The 17,594-nt window shown below is 39.5% G+C and overlaps 2 protein-coding genes across 6 annotated transcripts in view; one reads left to right on the top strand and one right to left on the bottom strand.

The window, feature by feature from the left end:
- Positions 1-2,211: 2,211 nt before the first annotated feature.
- LOC306977884 (gamma-glutamyl hydrolase-like) lies at positions 2,212-3,263 on the top strand (the record flags this gene model as incomplete). Its single annotated transcript, XM_079576323.1, has 3 exons — positions 2,212-2,218; positions 2,898-3,032; positions 3,140-3,263. 3 exons carry the CDS (start codon positions 2,212-2,214, stop codon positions 3,256-3,258), a joined length of 261 nt encoding a protein of 86 aa, XP_079432449.1. The 3' UTR covers positions 3,259-3,263.
- Positions 3,264-5,727: 2,464 nt separating this feature from the next.
- dpp6a (dipeptidyl-peptidase 6a) overlaps positions 5,728-17,594 on the bottom strand; it is a 340,283-nt gene continuing 328,416 nt past the window's right edge. For all 5 annotated transcript variants that reach the window (XM_079576572.1, XM_079576574.1, XM_079576573.1 and 2 more), the window contains 14 exons: positions 17,293-17,400; positions 17,025-17,116; positions 15,513-15,560; positions 15,318-15,436; positions 14,738-14,803; positions 14,295-14,402; positions 13,229-13,298; positions 12,900-13,094; positions 12,736-12,790; positions 12,503-12,602; positions 9,547-9,605; positions 9,321-9,393; positions 8,159-8,232; positions 5,728-6,789 (listed from right to left, as the gene is read on the bottom strand). In XM_079576572.1, the coding sequence (XP_079432698.1) occupies positions 6,640-6,789; positions 8,159-8,232; positions 9,321-9,393; positions 9,547-9,605; positions 12,503-12,602; positions 12,736-12,790; positions 12,900-13,094; positions 13,229-13,298; positions 14,295-14,402; positions 14,738-14,803; positions 15,318-15,436; positions 15,513-15,560; positions 17,025-17,116; positions 17,293-17,400 (1,317 nt within the window). In that variant the 3' untranslated portion in view covers positions 5,728-6,639. The remainder of the gene's footprint in view (positions 6,790-8,158; positions 8,233-9,320; positions 9,394-9,546; positions 9,606-12,502; positions 12,603-12,735; positions 12,791-12,899; positions 13,095-13,228; positions 13,299-14,294; positions 14,403-14,737; positions 14,804-15,317; positions 15,437-15,512; positions 15,561-17,024; positions 17,117-17,292; positions 17,401-17,594) is intronic.

The raw sequence follows: 17,594 nt of genomic DNA, 5'->3' as shown, positions 1-17,594 counted from the left end.
TAACGGGCAAAGCTAGCTGCGGGCTAGCGCCACTTAAACAGTATTTACAGCCACGTTTGAGTGAAAAAAAGTAACTCCATTGTGTAGTTGGATGTACAATATCCCTCTTTCCCTTTGTCTTTTCTGCTAGTGTAGTATTTACTCTCACAAACAATTAATGAGTAAAACAGCGCAACATGCTACGACACCTGCAGTGGCATCTATGGCCTCTAGGGGGCACGAGTTATAGTACTGTACTTTAAGGCCTTTTGTAAGGCTTTTAAAAAACAACATGGCCAAATTAACTTTTAACTTCATTTTGGAAATTGAGAAGTAGTTTTGTAGCTTGACACAACAAAGGCTAAGTTTACTCAAACATAGCTCCAGCACATTGTTCTTCTTATTAGCTCTTATGTATAGGACTTTTCAACATGTGTTTTACATTTTACAGCATAAACCAGACAGAAGATGAATACAGAGCCCTGTTTATGTCCATCAATGGGTAAATATCACGTTGTCTTTTTCCTTTTTCATATGACCTATCTAACCTGATTTAAAATGGCAGCCTGCTGTTTCCTGGCGGCTTGGCAAGATTCCGCACATCTGGTTATGGCAGAGTTATCAGGCTGTTATTTCAGCTCGCCAGAGAGGTAAGTTCGATTAGCTCTAACCATAATGCTGGGCTTGCACGCTGAATGAATGTTTGTGTGACGTTTCAGGCTAACGACCGAGGCAAATTTTTCCCGCTGTGGGGGACTTGTCTTGGATTTCAATATATGGCCCATGTGATTGGAGATACGTCTGAAAGTGTAGTCACTAACAATGCAAAGGCCTCGAATGTGGCGTTACCCCTGGACTTTACTGAAGGTACAATATATGTACAATAAACAATATTTATTTTTAATTTTAATATAAATATAGTTTTAGCCATAAGAAATGATTTTTACACTGCCTCATTTACCTTTTCCCACATGTACAAAACGTATTTCTTACACCACTGTTTCCCAACCAGACAAACCACTCCCTTACACAATGACTTAAAAGATACATATGAGGCTTTTTCATTGGAGGCTTAGATCATTTTAAAGGGATATTTCAGGATTTTTGACATAAGGCCTCATTTCCTAGTTATCCAGAGTGTTGCTGATTTCTGGAGATATATATTTTTTTGTAATTAATGCAGTTCTTTTATTTCAAGAGTTACGTGGCGCTAGGCTTGTGCTAGGCTAGCGCATTTCTATGGTATCAGCTAGCCTGCAATAAAAACAGTCTGACCCACTCCACAGTGCACCTGAGGCAAATCACTTATAACATCAGACTAACCATATAAATGTTTGTGTCGTTAGAATAATTTTTGGAATATAACTGACCTTGCATCACATGACTGATCGCATTTTGAGGGACTATTTTCTAGCAAATCACTCCGCCGCTGCGTAGCTTATACTACCGCGAAGCTGATGCTGCTCAAATATAAGGTATTTTAAATGCAAAATGGTTAAAATTATTCTATCGACACAGACATTTACATGGCTAGTCTGGCATCATAAGTGATTTGCCTCAGGTGCACTGTGGAGCGGGTCTGACTGTTTTTAATGCAGGCTAGCTGATATCGTAGAAATGCGCTAGCCTTGCACTAGCCTAGCGCCACGAAACTCTTCAAATATAAGAACTGCTTGAATTCTAAAAAAAATATCTCCAGAAATCAGCAACACTCTGGATAACTAGGAAATGAGGCCCTATGTCAAAAATCCTGAAACATCCCTTTAAGAATCTTTTTTAGATTTTATTGGCCAATGAAAATATCTTTATTAAGACTACAGCAACCTTTCTCTGTCAGTGAAATAGACAGGAAGATGTTGCTGCTGCTTTGGTGGAGCTGGGACAGAGCTGTGGGGTCCTCATGACCCACCACTTGAGATTGAGAACCACTTCTGTAAAGTGTCTTCTATTTTATTATCAACAGAGGCCAAAGACAGCAGGATGTTCAGAGGTGTCCCAGCTGATATTTTCCACACTCTGGCTTCTGAGCCGCTGACGGCCAACCAGCATGATTGGAGTGTGACGATGGAGGTAATTTCTGTTTGTAATGTTTCAAAATAAATGAATGCAGCACAGCATACATGACAAAAAACTACTAATCTCTTTCAGACTTATGACAGGGTGGAGAGCCTGAACAACTTTTATCGAGTTCTTTCCACAAATACTTATAAAGGAAAAACGTTTATCTCAACAATGGAAGGTAGATTCACCAGGTTATCATATTTTAATTTTGTTTGTCTTTTGACTAAAATGTAATTTAATTTTAGTCGAGATTTAGTCAAAAAAATCGTTTCAATTTTAGTGTAGTTTTAGTCGACTAAAATTGCAAGTAAATTTAGTCGACTAAATTTAAGACTAATTTAGTTGACTTTGCATTTATAATATTGATCATAATCATATTTAATCCAGGTCCTCTGCTTCATTCAGCTGCTCCCACATGAACAAAGCTCAGAACTGTTCCTTTGGCAGTGATTGTAAATGATCTGAGGCTTTTTCAGACTGCCAATAGAAGTTTGGATGATTTTAGTGTCTCTTTTTCATTTTTATTTAGTCTTATTTTAGTCAAATAAAATATCTGGACATTTTATTCATAGTTTTAGTCTAATGACAAACTTTTAATTTAGTTTTAGTCAAATGTTACTTTGACTAAAATGAAGACTAAAGTCGACGAAATTAACACTGGTCCAGATATTTGAATATTTTCATATTCAAGTATACATACTCTTCACATAAATTACATAAATCATAAACAAAATATATTAAAAAATGAATTTAAAACAGCAAACATTGATAAATGCAATTTCTCCATCTGTGAGATCAATAAAGTACCATCTTATCTTATCTTATCTTATCTTATCTTAAATGTTTTGTGTTGACAGCGTACAAGTATCCTTTTTACGGAGTGCAGTGGCATCCGGAGAAGAACCAGTTCGAATGGTCCAAATCCTACATCCCACACTCTCCTTCAGCGATCAGAGCTGCATTCTACTTCGCTGACTTTTTTGTCAATGAAGGTACAAAGTGCACTCATGTAACTTCCACAAAATTTGCCTACTTATACTTTAGTGTTCAATGACTTCAATGTTGTGTCATGTGACAACGTGCTGATCAATCTTGGCAGCGAGGAAAAACTTCCACCGTTTCAACAGTGAAGAAGAGGAAAGGAACTCCCTCATTTACAACTGGACTCCCACCCATTCGGTCAAGTGGAACGACTTCCAACAGACGTACTTCTTTTGACGACCACAGCCCGTCAGCCGCTGCAAAAGCTTCCTCACTTACAATAAAAAAAATAGTCAGAAAACATTGATGATAAAATATCTATTATTTATTCTAACATTTACCTTCATGCCACAGTCTGTTCTCGTCCTATGCTTTGGATTACAAATTTCTGAAACCACTTGCAAGAAAATCCGACATTGTACTGTAAAAAGTCCACATCTAACTCAAAAACAGCGACTGCAGAAATGAACCGCCGAAATGCAGCGTTGTGCACAAATAACACTGGGATAATATCTTTTTTTTCCTCTCAATAGAATAAAATGATATTTGAATAACATTTACACATCAAGACCGGGATCTCAATCACAATAGCACTGGAAATGTAAAGATGCAGTCCAGTCAGGAACATTCAGAATGTCAAAATCTACAGAGGAACAGAGGGAGGGGGAGAGCGCCCCCATCTGGACATGCACTGAAAAGCATGGAACACCAATGGCCCATTAAACTGATATTATGTAGAAAAATATAAAATAAACAATTGTGCCTTAGAAATTGGTAATAATTTATATTTTGCAGTGCTCTTGGCCTCCACAAACACATACCTCATATTATGTACAAATGTGTCCCGGGGTCTGACACGGATTTCCATTGATAAAGTTTACTATAAAAATCCCTTTAAACATCCTTGTCCTTCCACCTACCATTCATAATCGTACTGTAAACAATACTGCATGCAGTCTGTACACTTCTGCTGTGTCCAGAATCACCATGTGGAGGCGCTGTAAGAGAGTTCATAATAAACTTATTGTTGTATAATTTTGTTGTACGTCTGTTGTAACTGAATAATAAAGAACTTACTGCCCGGTAAACCAGTACCAGTGTGTATTGCAGCACATACTTAAGCAAAGATGGTAATACGTTAGCATACAGCCCATTACAAGATGCTTAAATGTGCATTATGCAACAAAAGATGATATTTGACTATATCATATATATTTGAGTATTTGACTTTGTAGTGACCCAATGGTTTTATGAGTGGTCAGCATGGCGTCTTTACTTTCCATCACAGTGGTCTCTAGGACGCTCCAGGAACAATTGTTTGGAAGGTTTTCGCTGCGGATGGAGCCTCTCACTAGAAAACCTATAAAACAATTGAACCTGGAGCGTTGTAGGGACCATTGTGATCGAAGGTAAAAGCGCCATGATAACCACTGGGTCACTACAAGGTCAAATGCGCACAAATATCAACTTTTTTTTTTCTCTCACATAAAAAGTTGCATAATGCACCTTTAAAGTAAATCGAATATTGAATATATTATTAGCCTTCTTGTCCACCTTGCTTTTATTTTAAGCACATTTACTTTAGTATTGTACCCTCATGAACCTCTTAACTCCCAACTGAACCGAGCACATTTCCTCCAGTTTGGATTTACCCAACTCTAAAAGCTTCTTGGAAAAAACAGCATCAAAACAAATATGAAGACGAGGATGAAAATGCAACAAAAAAAGTGAACAAAAGAGCGACGAAAATGTTCCAGGAATGCAAGCATAACACAATAAGAAAGCGACAAAAACACGAAACGAAAACCTGACAAAAATGCTTCAAAACTCTGCCAAAAAGCAGTGACAATGCAACAAAATAAGTCACGGCCTTAGCTTTCAAATGAGGCGTTACACTGGCCTATAGGCCTACATGTGTTTCCAATGACATCACACATAGTTCTGGCGGCCATTTTGAATACCGAAGTAGCATTATGCAGTACTACAACATGTAACAATATCTCTACTCAGGATGAAAATGAAAGACAACTGTTTGACAGTGGCATTTTTATGTACCCGTAAACCCCCAGAGACACACGTTTATGTGATATAACCAGCAACTGTGGCACATACGTAGCAGCTCTGTCTGTCGAGCTACATCAGGATTTACTAAAGATCTGCTTCACTCCTCTGACTAAATTAACACATAAAAGAAGAAACAGAAAAGCTTTCTCTGTGATTTTTACAGTTTGTCATGTCAATAGAGTCTCAGTCTGAGTCAGTGTTTAAGCTGCTCAAGACGTTAGCATGCTACTGGTTAGCAACTGTCATCAATCAACTGTCAGTGGCTTCAACACGATAAACACATATCTGCCTCACATCTATGAATACTGATGAAAATACAACAGCAACAGCTCCGCTCTGACGTCTGTCACGTGTTGTATCCAAGGCTAGATGTTTGGAGTGTGCTTTCTTTCGGAGAGGTCAGAGCTGAGCTGTTGAAGCTAAATGCTAACCGGTAGCATGCTAACATCTTAAACACTGACTCACTGGTTTCTTCACATAAATGTGCATCTCTGGGGCTGTGTTTTTGCTGTACAAGTACATAAAAATGCCACTGTCTATCAGTTGTCTTTCATTTATATCCTGAGTAGAGATATTGTTACATGCTGTAGTACTGCATAATTCTACTTCGGTATTCAAAATGGCCGCCATAACAACAAAAGTGCTTGGTTCAGGCGGTGGTTAAGAGGTTAAGGACAAGTTTGTGATTTTGGACACAGCACTTTAGTAAATTTGATGGAATTAACATTACAGATTCTCAAAGTCAAACTTGTACAACGACCCAGCTGCAAACTGACGGTCTGTAGCTCGACATTTCTGAAAATGACATTATTATACAGGCATGATAATTAAATTTTCCCAAAACACCATTTTAGTTTTGTGGCAAAAGACAACGTAAAAATGACAGCACAGTAAGGCACAGTGACTTAAATGTAATGTCTTCAAACAAGCCGTAAATACATGTTTCACACTTTCAGGTTCGAAATAATTGGAAGGATGACAACACGAAAGTAAAGCAACGCCAAACTAAACGGAGACATGTCAAAGTGTGCTATTTTACATCAAATCAAAAGACACAACCACAGTCCAACATGAGATTCTCCACGACTTGAAAAATAGTTACATTTCCTCGGCGGATACAAAGTCTGCATCCTGTTTGAGTTCATTTATTTATGTACAAGCCCACTACAGTCTATGCGCTCTTGTAAGTTCTCTTTTCTCCTCTGTTTGAAAGTCTTTTGCATTCAAGGAGATTGTCCATTGGTTAAAAAAAAAAGACTTACTTCCCGCATGGTTGATCACATTGCAATATATCCAAAATACATTTCGGATATGGTCGGGCTGCCGTGTCTTTGCACAGGCTTCTTGTTTGGCCGGTTGAATGATTTGAAACGATGTTGTGAGGATGGGGGGGATTTGGCGTCTGCAAGAAACACAGTCTTGACCTAAGGAGCCCAGATGCACTGAAAACAAGTAGAGGAGAATGGGTAGAAGTGGGGTATCCTGTTTTGTGCTTGGCCGTATGAAAGGGCGGACGGCGGGACACTGGTGAAATCCGGAACCACGTTTTCTGGGTTAGACCTCGTCCTCACTCTCCTCCTCCAGCGTCTCCTCGAAAATGCGCTCGGGCAGTCGGAAACACTCCTCGAAGAAGTTGACGAGAGACTGGCTCAGGTGCTGCCGCGTGGCCTCGCTGCGGATGAAGTGGCCCTCGTCTGGGTAGATCTGACGGATAAAGAAATACACATACGGTTACAGTCCGCGTAGTCATAACACAGTTCAATTGTAAGGATTTTAGAGCACGTTTTCTCCTGTTTGGCTTTACTCAAATCTAAGAGCTTAAGGGGAGACGCTACAGGCAAAACTCCATTTATAAAAATATACCAAATCTTCACAGCAACATGTTTAAATATTGGGCTGGTTCAATGTTTCATCATAGATTTATATGGGAAATCATCATTTCAAGGGCATTTTTCTCTCATTGTGGCGAAACTATCTCCACGTCAGTAGCTCCTAAAGACTTCAAACTTTCCAGCCTTGGACTGAACAATATTTTGAAGATTTTTTCAAAGGGATTTTTTAATATCTAATTCCTAGCATGATTAATTGACTTTTTGAATGTCAATGTCAATGATTTTTCCACTAAAAACAGCTCATTTTAAAGCCAAACAAGATATCCAAAAATGATATCTGTGACTTCAAAAATGTTCCCTATTCACCTGTAGTGTCTTGCCTTTAAAAAAATAAAATAAATAGTGATAAAATGAGGATGAAATTGCAACAAAAATGTCAAAAAACATGAGAAAAAATGTGACAAAAAAGAGACGAAAACAAAACAAAAATGGTCAAAAACATGAGAAAAAATGCAACAAAAAAGAGACATTTAAAAAAGACAAAAAATTTGACAAAAATGCAACAAAAAAATGATGAAAACGTGACAAAAACATAACAAAAAAGAGACGAAAAGTGACAAAAAGATGACAAAAAAAATGACAATAAAAAGACACGAAAACTCTAGTAAGTCTTGGCTGTCAGATAAGGGATTACACTGTTGCTTTCTTGTCAATAACCTTCCAGATTTGGGTAAAGCCCTGTTTGTCCCTGTTGCCCATTTAAGAGGTTAAGGTAAAAAAACAAAAAAACAAATTATAAGTCAGTGTTTTTTTCTCAGTGACTTAAAACAAATGTGTTTCTCCTCACAATATCACAACATTCCCACCCGCCGGTCACCTGCATGTTGGCCTATAATGTGCTCAGTTAAACAGTCAGCAGAGGTGCATTGTGGGTGAATTGGATTAGCCCTGGTGTGAACAGTCGCGCACAACAGCCAGCTCGCATAAGCTCATTTTGCGCCACATGAAGCAGATGAGCGGCTAATCCTTCTCCAGCTGAGGATCCTGGAGAGGACCACAGCTCATCCAGGTTTACACTGATCTGGGTCCAGCTCTCAGGCAGAAGCAAACACTGTTTACACACGCGGGGCTAGAACTGACCTGGTTTAGGATTTTACTCCCATTAGAAATTATTCTATAATAGAGGATTTACTATAAAGTTGATCTACGTAGAGTCCACTCTTATTGGTCTGCACACTCACCTGTAGAGTGTAGTTGGCCTTTTCGTTTATGAGTCGAGCGATGAATTTCGCCGTGTGCTGGAAATGCACTTTTTCTGGAAGACAAGGAAACATTTGATAAAGAATTATCATTACAACGCTCCACAGTCAGAGACTTCTAAAAACAAAGAATGTAGCTGAAAGAAATGTAGCTCATGTACAGGTCTGTAGGTTTTTTCTTTCTGTGTAATATTTTAGTCTGAAAACAGCATTTTTACAGATTAATTTCCCAGGTAAACTAGCCGTTACCTAATTTAGATCCTTAAATAAAATAATATATAACTATACCTGCAAAACAATGCAAGCGATATTTCAGGATTGTTGACATAAGGCCTCATTTCCTAGTCATCCAGAGTGTTGTTGATTTCTGGAGATTTTTTTTTTTTTAAATTCATGCAGTCCTTATATTTGAAGAGTTTAGTGGCGTTAGGCTAGTGCTAGGCTAGCGCATGTCTATGGTAACCAGTAGCCCGCATTAAAAACAGTCTGACCCAACTTATAACTTATAGCACCAGACTACCAATATAAATGTCTGTGTTAACTGAATAATTTTTGAAATAAAACCATTTTGCATTTAAAATAACTTATATTTGAGCAGCATCAGCTTCCTGGTTGTAAGCTACGCAGTGGCGGAGTGATCTGCTAGAAAATAGTCCCTCAAAATGTGGTAATTCATGTGATGCAAGATCAGTTATATTTCCAAAAACATTCTATTGACAAACATTTATATCGGTAGTCTGGCGTTATAAGTGATTTGCCTAAGGTGCACTGTGCTTGGGTCAGACTGTTTTTAATGCAGGCTACTAGTTACCATAGACATGCACTAGCTTAGCACTAGCCTAGCACCACTAAACTCTTCAAATATAAAGACTGCATGAAAAAAAAAAATCATCAACACTCTGGATAACTAGGAAATGAGGCCCTATGTGAAAACTCCTGAAACATCCCTTTAAGTGAGAAGACCATCTGCAGGCACCCAACAATGACAGGGTGTAAAATCAAGTCTCATTTATTTGTGTGGTGCGCTCTATACTTAGATGGCCTTGTTAGAAGTTGGACCTGCCCTCGATAGATCTTCAACTTCTAACATTGTAAAATACTGCAGTTAGTGGCGGTAAAAACGGCTTTGTAAGTCTGAACCCACCGTCGGCCGTGGGGTGGATGATGAGGAACTTCTTGTCGAGGAACTGAGAGGCTTTGTGCTCTAAATTGGCCATCTGAGAAAAACAAGAGGAGAGGAGTTATACACACTGCATACAGAGGTGCAGGAAGTGCTAAAAAAAGATCTCGATGAGTGAAAACTATACTAAATACACAATGTTGAGAAAGCAGTAAAAGTGGCAATACGTAAAGAAAAAAAAAACTCTTACGGTGTACGCTCTCGGGTCCGGTTTGGGAAGTCCCAGGTATCGCTCTGAAAACGCAGACGCTGCAAAATGACAAAGCACTCAATTAGTACACGACTCTGGGTATAAATACTTCCACTAACAATCTCCGCGTCACAGGGAATGGAGGGTCTTTGTCCGTTTCCATTTCGAAGTCGGTCAATTTTACAACGTTTCTTCGTCTTCTTTATTCAAATATATTCATGCGTATTACACAGTCTGGGAGCTGCAGCCCCGACGCCCCTCATTTGCAATTTGAGTCTGGCGCACTTGCCGTCTGCGGATACGTGCGCGGACTCTGATAAAAGGAAGTGACAAGTCTCGGCACCTCCTTAAATTTGCACGTTCTCCAAATGCGCCTCGCAGCGACAAGTGGCAGGGCTTCCGCTCCCCCTGCCTCTCGTCTGTCACGATGTCACGAGCTGAACAAGAGGCGAGAACTGGTGCCGCTGTGGAGATGTTTGAGGGATCATAACATGGTCTGTTTCGGGGTTGAGGCATGTTTCAACCTCTTAATCCCCGCCTGAATAGGGATCATTTTCTACAGTTTGGCTTTACCCAAATCTAAAAGCTTCTGACAAAAAGTGTCAAAAAAACAATAACAAAAAACAAGATAAATGTGACAAAAAAGGTACAAAAAAGTGTCAAAAAACAACAAAAATGTGACCAAAAAAATAACAAAAATGTGATGAGAAAGCAACAAAAAAGCAACAAAAATGTGACAAAAAACAACAAAAAAGCAACAAAAATGTGACAAAAAACAACAAAAAAGCAACAAAAATGTGACCAAAAAGTAGCAAAAATGTGACAATAAAAAAACAAAAAAGAATCAAAAAAGCAACAAAAATGTGACAATAAAAAACAAAAAAGCAACCAAAAAAGCAACCAAAAAAGCAACAAAAAACAACAAAAATGTGACAAAAAGTAGCAAAAATGTGACAATAAATAAACAAAAATGTGACGATAAAGCAACACAAATGTGACAAAAAACAACAACAAAAATGTAACAAAAAAGCAACAAAAATGTGCCCAAAAAGTAGCAAAAATGTGACAATAAAAAACAAAAAAGCAACAAAAAAGCAACAAAAAACAACAAAAATGTGACAATAAAGCAACACAAATTTGACCAAAAAGCAACAAAATAAGACAAAAATAACCCCCAAAATGTGACAAGAAAACAACAACAAAAATGTGACAAAAATTAGATGAAAAAAGAATGTGAAAAAAAGTGACGACAACGCAACAAAAGATCTGTTGAGATCAGTTTTGTAGGTCTTAGCTTTCAGGGGCTACACAGACCTATAGGCTGTAAGCTCCAGTCGAGAAGCTTTTAGATTTGGGTAAAGCCGAACTGGAGAAAATGCGCTCGGTTCAGGCGGGGGGTAAGAGGTTAATGTTAGAGTGGGAGAACTAGGAGCGTGAGTACAGCTTTTATTTCATGGCGACGGAAAAGGAAAGAACATTGAGACCAATAAATGTATCTGTAGGGAAAGCCTCAGCCTCGAAGCCAACATTTTGAAACAAAGAATCTGCCACCACAGACAATTAGTAATGCAGTAAAATCTATCTTACTATTCTAATCTTGTCGACATCCAAGGCTCTAACATCCCCGACACCCCAGGCTTCTACTATTTATCATTTGCAAAACACATTGAACTTCGAAAAGAACAAGAACAACAATTTACTACAAGTGCTAAGGTGCTAAGGCACAACATTAGCATGCGCGCTTCCATTTTGTAATTGAAACTGCTACACATTTTTAGATTGTTTTCATAAAGTTTCCCTTATTATTTTAAAGTTTGTGAAATCGAATGTCGAGCTAAGACCTACAAAACTCATCTAAGCTTCTTTCTCGTTACGATTGTCGTTTCTGGTTGTGTTTTCACAAGCCATCACGTTGTGGTGGCTTGATCACAGTTACATTACGCTATAATAAACCCAAACACCGGCCAAAACGCTATAAAAAAAAGCATTGAAAACATGACAAAAAGGGGGAAAAAACATGACAAAAAACGAATGAAAAGGCCACAAAAATCTGACAATAAACAAGAAAAAAGCTATGAAAACGCAACAAAAATGACTAAAACGTGACATCAAAAACAAGAAATAAGCTTAGATGAGTGTTGGAGGCCTTAGCTTTCAAATGACACGTTACACTGGCCCAAAGGCTCTGAGCTCGCCAGTCGAGAAGCTTTGGATTTGTGAGAAGCTGGAGAAGATGCGCTCGGAAAAGGCGAAGGTAAACCTCTTTACCGCCACAACCAAGTGCATTTTCTCCAGTTCAGCTTTACCCAAATCAAAAAGGTTAAAGCCTGTAGGCCAGTGTATCGCCTCACTTGAAAACTACAACACTCATCTAAACTGATCTTTGTGATCACTATTCGTCACTTTTTTGTCCTTTTTTCATAATTTTTCATCACTTTTTGTTCACTTTTTTGTCCTTTTTCATCACTTTTTTTGGTCATTTTTTCATCACTTTTTCATCATTTTTTCATCACTTTTTCTGCACTTTTTCATCACTATTTGGTGACTATTTTGAAGCTTTAAGATTTGGTTTAGGTCAAACTTGAGAAAATGTGCTTGGTTCAGGTCGGCGTTAAGAGGTTAAATAGTTAATAACAGTAGATGCAAGATATACTTCTAAACGTGGGCGATTTGAGCAACAGAAAAAGAGTCTGTTGAAGGCGTCTCACCTTAAAAAAACACAAAACAATAGCACATCACCTCATGACATCAGCAGGTGAGACTGAATACGCAGTTACTCAAACACAGGTATGCTTTCACTGCTCGGGAACACCACTGCGGGGGCGAGTTAGGATTTTGAAATTATGAGTTGTTTTCAGCCCCTTGTTTATAGTCAGGATGTTTGCTCACAATGGGTTCCACTGTCATGTTGTGGTAAACAGACTTAGCATTCGCAGCTGGTGCAGAGGCTTCTTACCGTATAATTCAAAGTCGGTGATGGGGGAGAGAACGGCGCCGCACTTTACAGGGGACCTCTCCGCACTCAGCAGCAGACTGGTGATGTAGCCTCCGTACTCCTAACGACCGCAGATATATTTAGGTTACAAAGCGGGGAGAGATGGATATCGGCGCATTCGTATGGTAATGTGATGCAGTCTGCGGCTCGACAAAGCGATGTGCGGTCCGAATAGGGAAGTGGGGAAGCCTTACCTTGCCGTAAGCTCCAATCCTGGTCTTGTCAATGTACGGTTCTCTCAGCATATAGCTGTCAAAAAACAAAAGCAGTTCCATAATGCAAAACCCAAACACCCTGAGAAACACTTTGAGAATGTGTATGGCTAGAGGGTTTATTATTCCATTGTTAGGTGACGTACGTGATAGCGTCTCTCTGGTCCAGCTCCTCGTAAAGCCCCAGTCTCTTCTGGATTCGGTGCAGGAGGTTGGTGCCCTGAAAGCCGCTGCCTCTGCCGTCCACGCGCATCACCATGACCCCAAAACTGCTCACGAGGACTGTGGGCCAGTCCAGATGGAACTGCTCTGACACTGACTGGCCACCAGGGGTCCCATCGCTGCAGGGAAACAAAGTCAGGGAATCAGAAAAGTGACTTGTTGATCCAATACAAGAGTCATAATCATTTCAGAGTTTGCAAGGTTTATATATGATACATTCGTGCAGAGATAGATTTATTTTGGTTTTACTTACACCAGCAGCAGAAGAGGGTAGTGCGACGTCTCCATGAAGCCAGCGGGTTTCAGAATCTGCATCGACACAACTGTGACACAAAAACAACACTGTTACACTCCTGTTAATAAGTCATCTTGGTCTAGATAAAGACCATAGGGAGGAGTTTCGCTCGGCTAAGTCCCTCCCCTTTATTAACAGCTCCTCTCACCTGTAGGTAAACATCTTAGTAGTTTAAGAGTCTTTGTAGTTCTAAGTCGACCTACCTGACACCTCAGTTTTAGTCTGAACGGCCCTAATCTCAGCTGTTCACTGCTAATAACCTATCTGTCCAGGGCTGAGTTTCAGCCTCATAAACATGACAGAACCCTGCCGGACGGGCGCAAAGAAGGAGATTGATAACAGGGATACAAAATGAAATCTAAGCCCGCCATTCCTGTTCATGGCGGGGTTCTCCATCTTCACAAAAATGGCTTATTTCACCCCTCGTTCAAACCAACGTTTTTCTTTAGATAAAATTGTGACCTCTCCGTCCTCAAAGCAGTGGTTGGTGGCTTTGAGGTGGAGGTGAACAGCAGACTGAGGGCCGCTTGTGCTTTCCATGCGGTGTTCAGAAAGCCTCCTCTGCAACAATTGTGTGGTTTCTCCAATATAATGTTCTGCATTTTTCCTCTTTGCAACAAATAGAATAAACCACATGCTTTGTTTGTGGCTCTGGGTTTTGTCTATGGGATGAACTATTTTTTGCCTCAGTGTGTTCACAGGTTTGTGGTACTCTGGAATCCTGTGTTGTCCATTAAGTCCTCTGAAGCTTCTCTGAGACCCCAGCTACATACGACAAAGAGACTCCCTTTCTTCTGGGCTCTGTCCTCTGTCTGCCCTGTCCTTTCGGTCTTCTTGCCATTTGTGCTTTTGTGAAAGACCAACTAGGACGAAGCCTTTTGGATGAGAGGCGAGTACAGATGGACAACTCTTGTACAACTGAGAGCCCATACTGACACTCCTGTTAATAGCATATGGTTTGCCTATAATACCACAGACACACCATTGTAAATAGTCGCACGTTATGACAATCCCGGTCTCTTACTGTAGTCGTCCATGTTGACCTCCTTGTATTCGACTGTGGGCATCTGCATGGAGTCCAGGATCCTCCGCAGGTTATCGTTGTTCTCCAGTCTGTAAACCTCTACAATACCTGCACACAACAAAGCAGGAGAAAGACTCGTTTAAGCAAAATGTATAAGGTATAATTGCAAGGAAATTCATTTATATACAGTATACCCCAGGTGAAGACAGGTGCAGCTTTGACCCAGGTTTATTTAAGTAACACAAACTTTCGTAGAAGCAGCTGCACTTACATGTTCAGCTCCTGTGGTAAAATTACACACATGCTATCACTATTTGACAGCAGTCCCAACTTCTACTTTCCCAACACATTACTACTCCTTGTACTAGAATTACTGACATGCAAGTACTGACTCCATGTGCTTGTGATGCACAGGTGAGAAGTCAAAGTAACAGCAGACTCACTCTCTCCTTCCTGGGCGTATTCGTCAATCTGCGTCCTGTATATGGACACAAAGGGGACATCTGGACCTACAACATAAAATAAACATGTCACAATGAAGTTACAATAGTCATCTTTGTCAATGGCCTACACAGAAGCATGATTATTTATTTGTGTCTCTATAAAAAATAAAAGTTCATAAATGTTTTGTACGACACTTCACTTAATTGGCTTGATTTTTCCTATCACATTCAACTCTTATAAAAAAAGCTATATCAGAAGTACTTCCTTTAGACTGAAAACATCAAATTGAAGGTTATTTCCTGATGCAAATTGAGGCAAACTTTCAGACGGAAACCTTTCAATCCTATCATTGAGTACTGAGCAAGGTCAGCTTAATTAAACATGTATTTCATCCTTTTTAAACACAAAATTGCTTTTTTTTGGCATCTATGGAGATTTTACAAGCTTAATGTTTAGAGATTACACTTCTCGAAATAGTATATCTGTATGCTTTAACAAAATGCACGCACAACCAAAAGAGATAACTAATGCATCAATAAAACATGAAGTGGTATGAGGCATTAGTAGCAGTGGTTGCACCTTTGCAGTCGAGCAGGAAGTAGCTCATGTTTATGCTGAAGGAGCCGCTCACGTATCCACAGTTGTTCGGGAGAGAACACGTCAGACAGCGGCGGTTGAATGAGCCCGACGTGTCCGCACTGCAGGGAGTAAAAACAGACAAATGTAAAAATGTATTTCACAAGTGAATCTGGGAACTCTAAAGACAACGTTTACCTGTAGAGATGCCTTCTCTTTGGATCGTCCTCTGTGCTCAAGAAATATCTGGGAGAAAATTGGAAAGGGGGTTACAGTTACAGAGCTCCGACTGCAGATGGTGCTATTCAATCACAATATTACTATACCACTGCATTTGATCAGAAGCAAGAACATTTGTAGTAAACATAAGCATGGCAGCATTTCAGGAGTTTTCTATAGGGTTTGTGCTAACATCTTTTTTCTATGGTAACTATCAACAACAGCACAATGTCCAGTCCTATACAACATGATGACACTATTTTAATTCTCTGCTTGTGGTAGAAAAACCTGAACTGATAAACTGAGCTCATGGACATCGGAACAATGCAATAGAAAGAAAAGAATTCACCAAAAGATGGCAGTAAGAATGGCACATCAAGCTGTTTTTAATGAAGCTATTTAAACCAGTGACTAAGAATACCCGTGAGGAGCGCGTGTGTGGATGTGTAAGTCAGATGACAGTCTCGTCAGCGCCCAAACGGAGCCGTGAAATGATCTGATGTGAAGAGGCTGACTCACCAGCGTTTATTGTGTTTGGCAAAAATGAAATGTGTTGCCAAAGTGCGGCTGCCGCCTCCCAATCTGGCAACCCTTTCAGCAGACTGTCACAAAACAGAAATTCTCGTATTTTTACGCCCCTCTCTCCCTGTTGTCCGAGCTGTCCGTGGTGCTGAAGCTGTTTCAACAAAACACTGGCCAACTCTGGGGTTTTTGTTCAATGCGTGAAATATATTAGTGCTTGAGGGTGCGCTGTTGAAATTGTTTTTGCACAAAATTTGGCAAATTGAATCAGTTTGTTGAAACCAAAATGTGAATTACCATAAAATTAGGGAAAATGGTGCAACATGTAGATGCAGATACAGCAATAGAAATGGCCCTTTGTGATGAGGATGAGGGTGTTATTAGGAAATAAGATGACCTTACACTACATATGTTTATTATTTAATATTTATTTTCTTGTTTTCTCTGCTTTACATAAACATGGTGAGGCTGCATTTCATTTTCAATGCAGCTGTTTCTGCACTCTTGCCTTTTACTGTAATTGTTTAATTTTATGTTGATGTTTTTGTTGATTTGATCTGTTTTCTGGTAATTTTATGCAATTGTGAAGCAATTACTGCAGTGCTGCTTGCACTTGTTTATCAGCTGTCTTGATAAATGACCCTCCATGTGCTTTTGATTTAGGCTGTGTGCAAAAAACATCTACATTTCAGTCAGATGGATGACCTCAGGCATTTTGTGATTTATTGTGGTGTCTTGCAATATGGATAATGCCTCACCTGAGATTGCAATAACTACTGTATTATTTGACAAAGTATTGTGCAGCTTTACTGAATACCTAATTGTCAATCGTGATATTAAACAGACATACTACATCTAAAAATAAATATATATAATAAATATAATCATTTGTAAAGGCCACAGGATAAGATACAAATCCAGCCTGTTTTTCTGCACCAGGTTATATGAATAAGTGCTGTATTGACTCACATGAGCTGGCTGTCCTCATTGTAAGCCAGGACCTGCGTCACATCCCAGTCTCCAGACGTGATGGACTGCAGGGTGTCTGTGCTGGTGTTCACCTGTGGAGCAAACACATTCAGAAACCTCTTAATACGTCCAGAAAATACAATACAACAAACGTCTCTCCAAGATGTTGGTAATGACACATAAACTAAGCGGCAATAAAAGACTAAGCGATAAGTAATAATTTGCGGATTTTTATTTCCTTTTATTGACTGCACACAGACTTACATACCTGTGAGGTGGACATGGAGATGTGGAAGAACTTGCCCCGTCCGCCCTGTGGGATGGCCCGAGTGAAGAACAGTTTCAGACCGTCTTTGGAAAATAGTGGGCTCTCGTTCTGACAAGACAAGAGAAAAAGGCACAGAATTTACTCAGTAAAGAGCTGCATTCTCAGTACAAGTACACAATTGATAGTGTTGATGAATAAAGTTCTTTACTTTACTACAATACACACATACAGAAATACACACCAATATTCAAACCAATAGTACTTCTACCAATGGCTTGGGTTGTTATTGAGCTATACAAGCT

Source organism: Gobius niger, assembly GCF_951799975.1.
Source record: "Gobius niger genome assembly, chromosome: 18".
NCBI lineage: Eukaryota > Metazoa > Chordata > Actinopteri > Gobiiformes > Gobiidae > Gobius > Gobius niger.
Note: the sequence above shows the minus strand (reverse complement) of the source record. Positions and strands in the feature narration are given on the sequence as shown.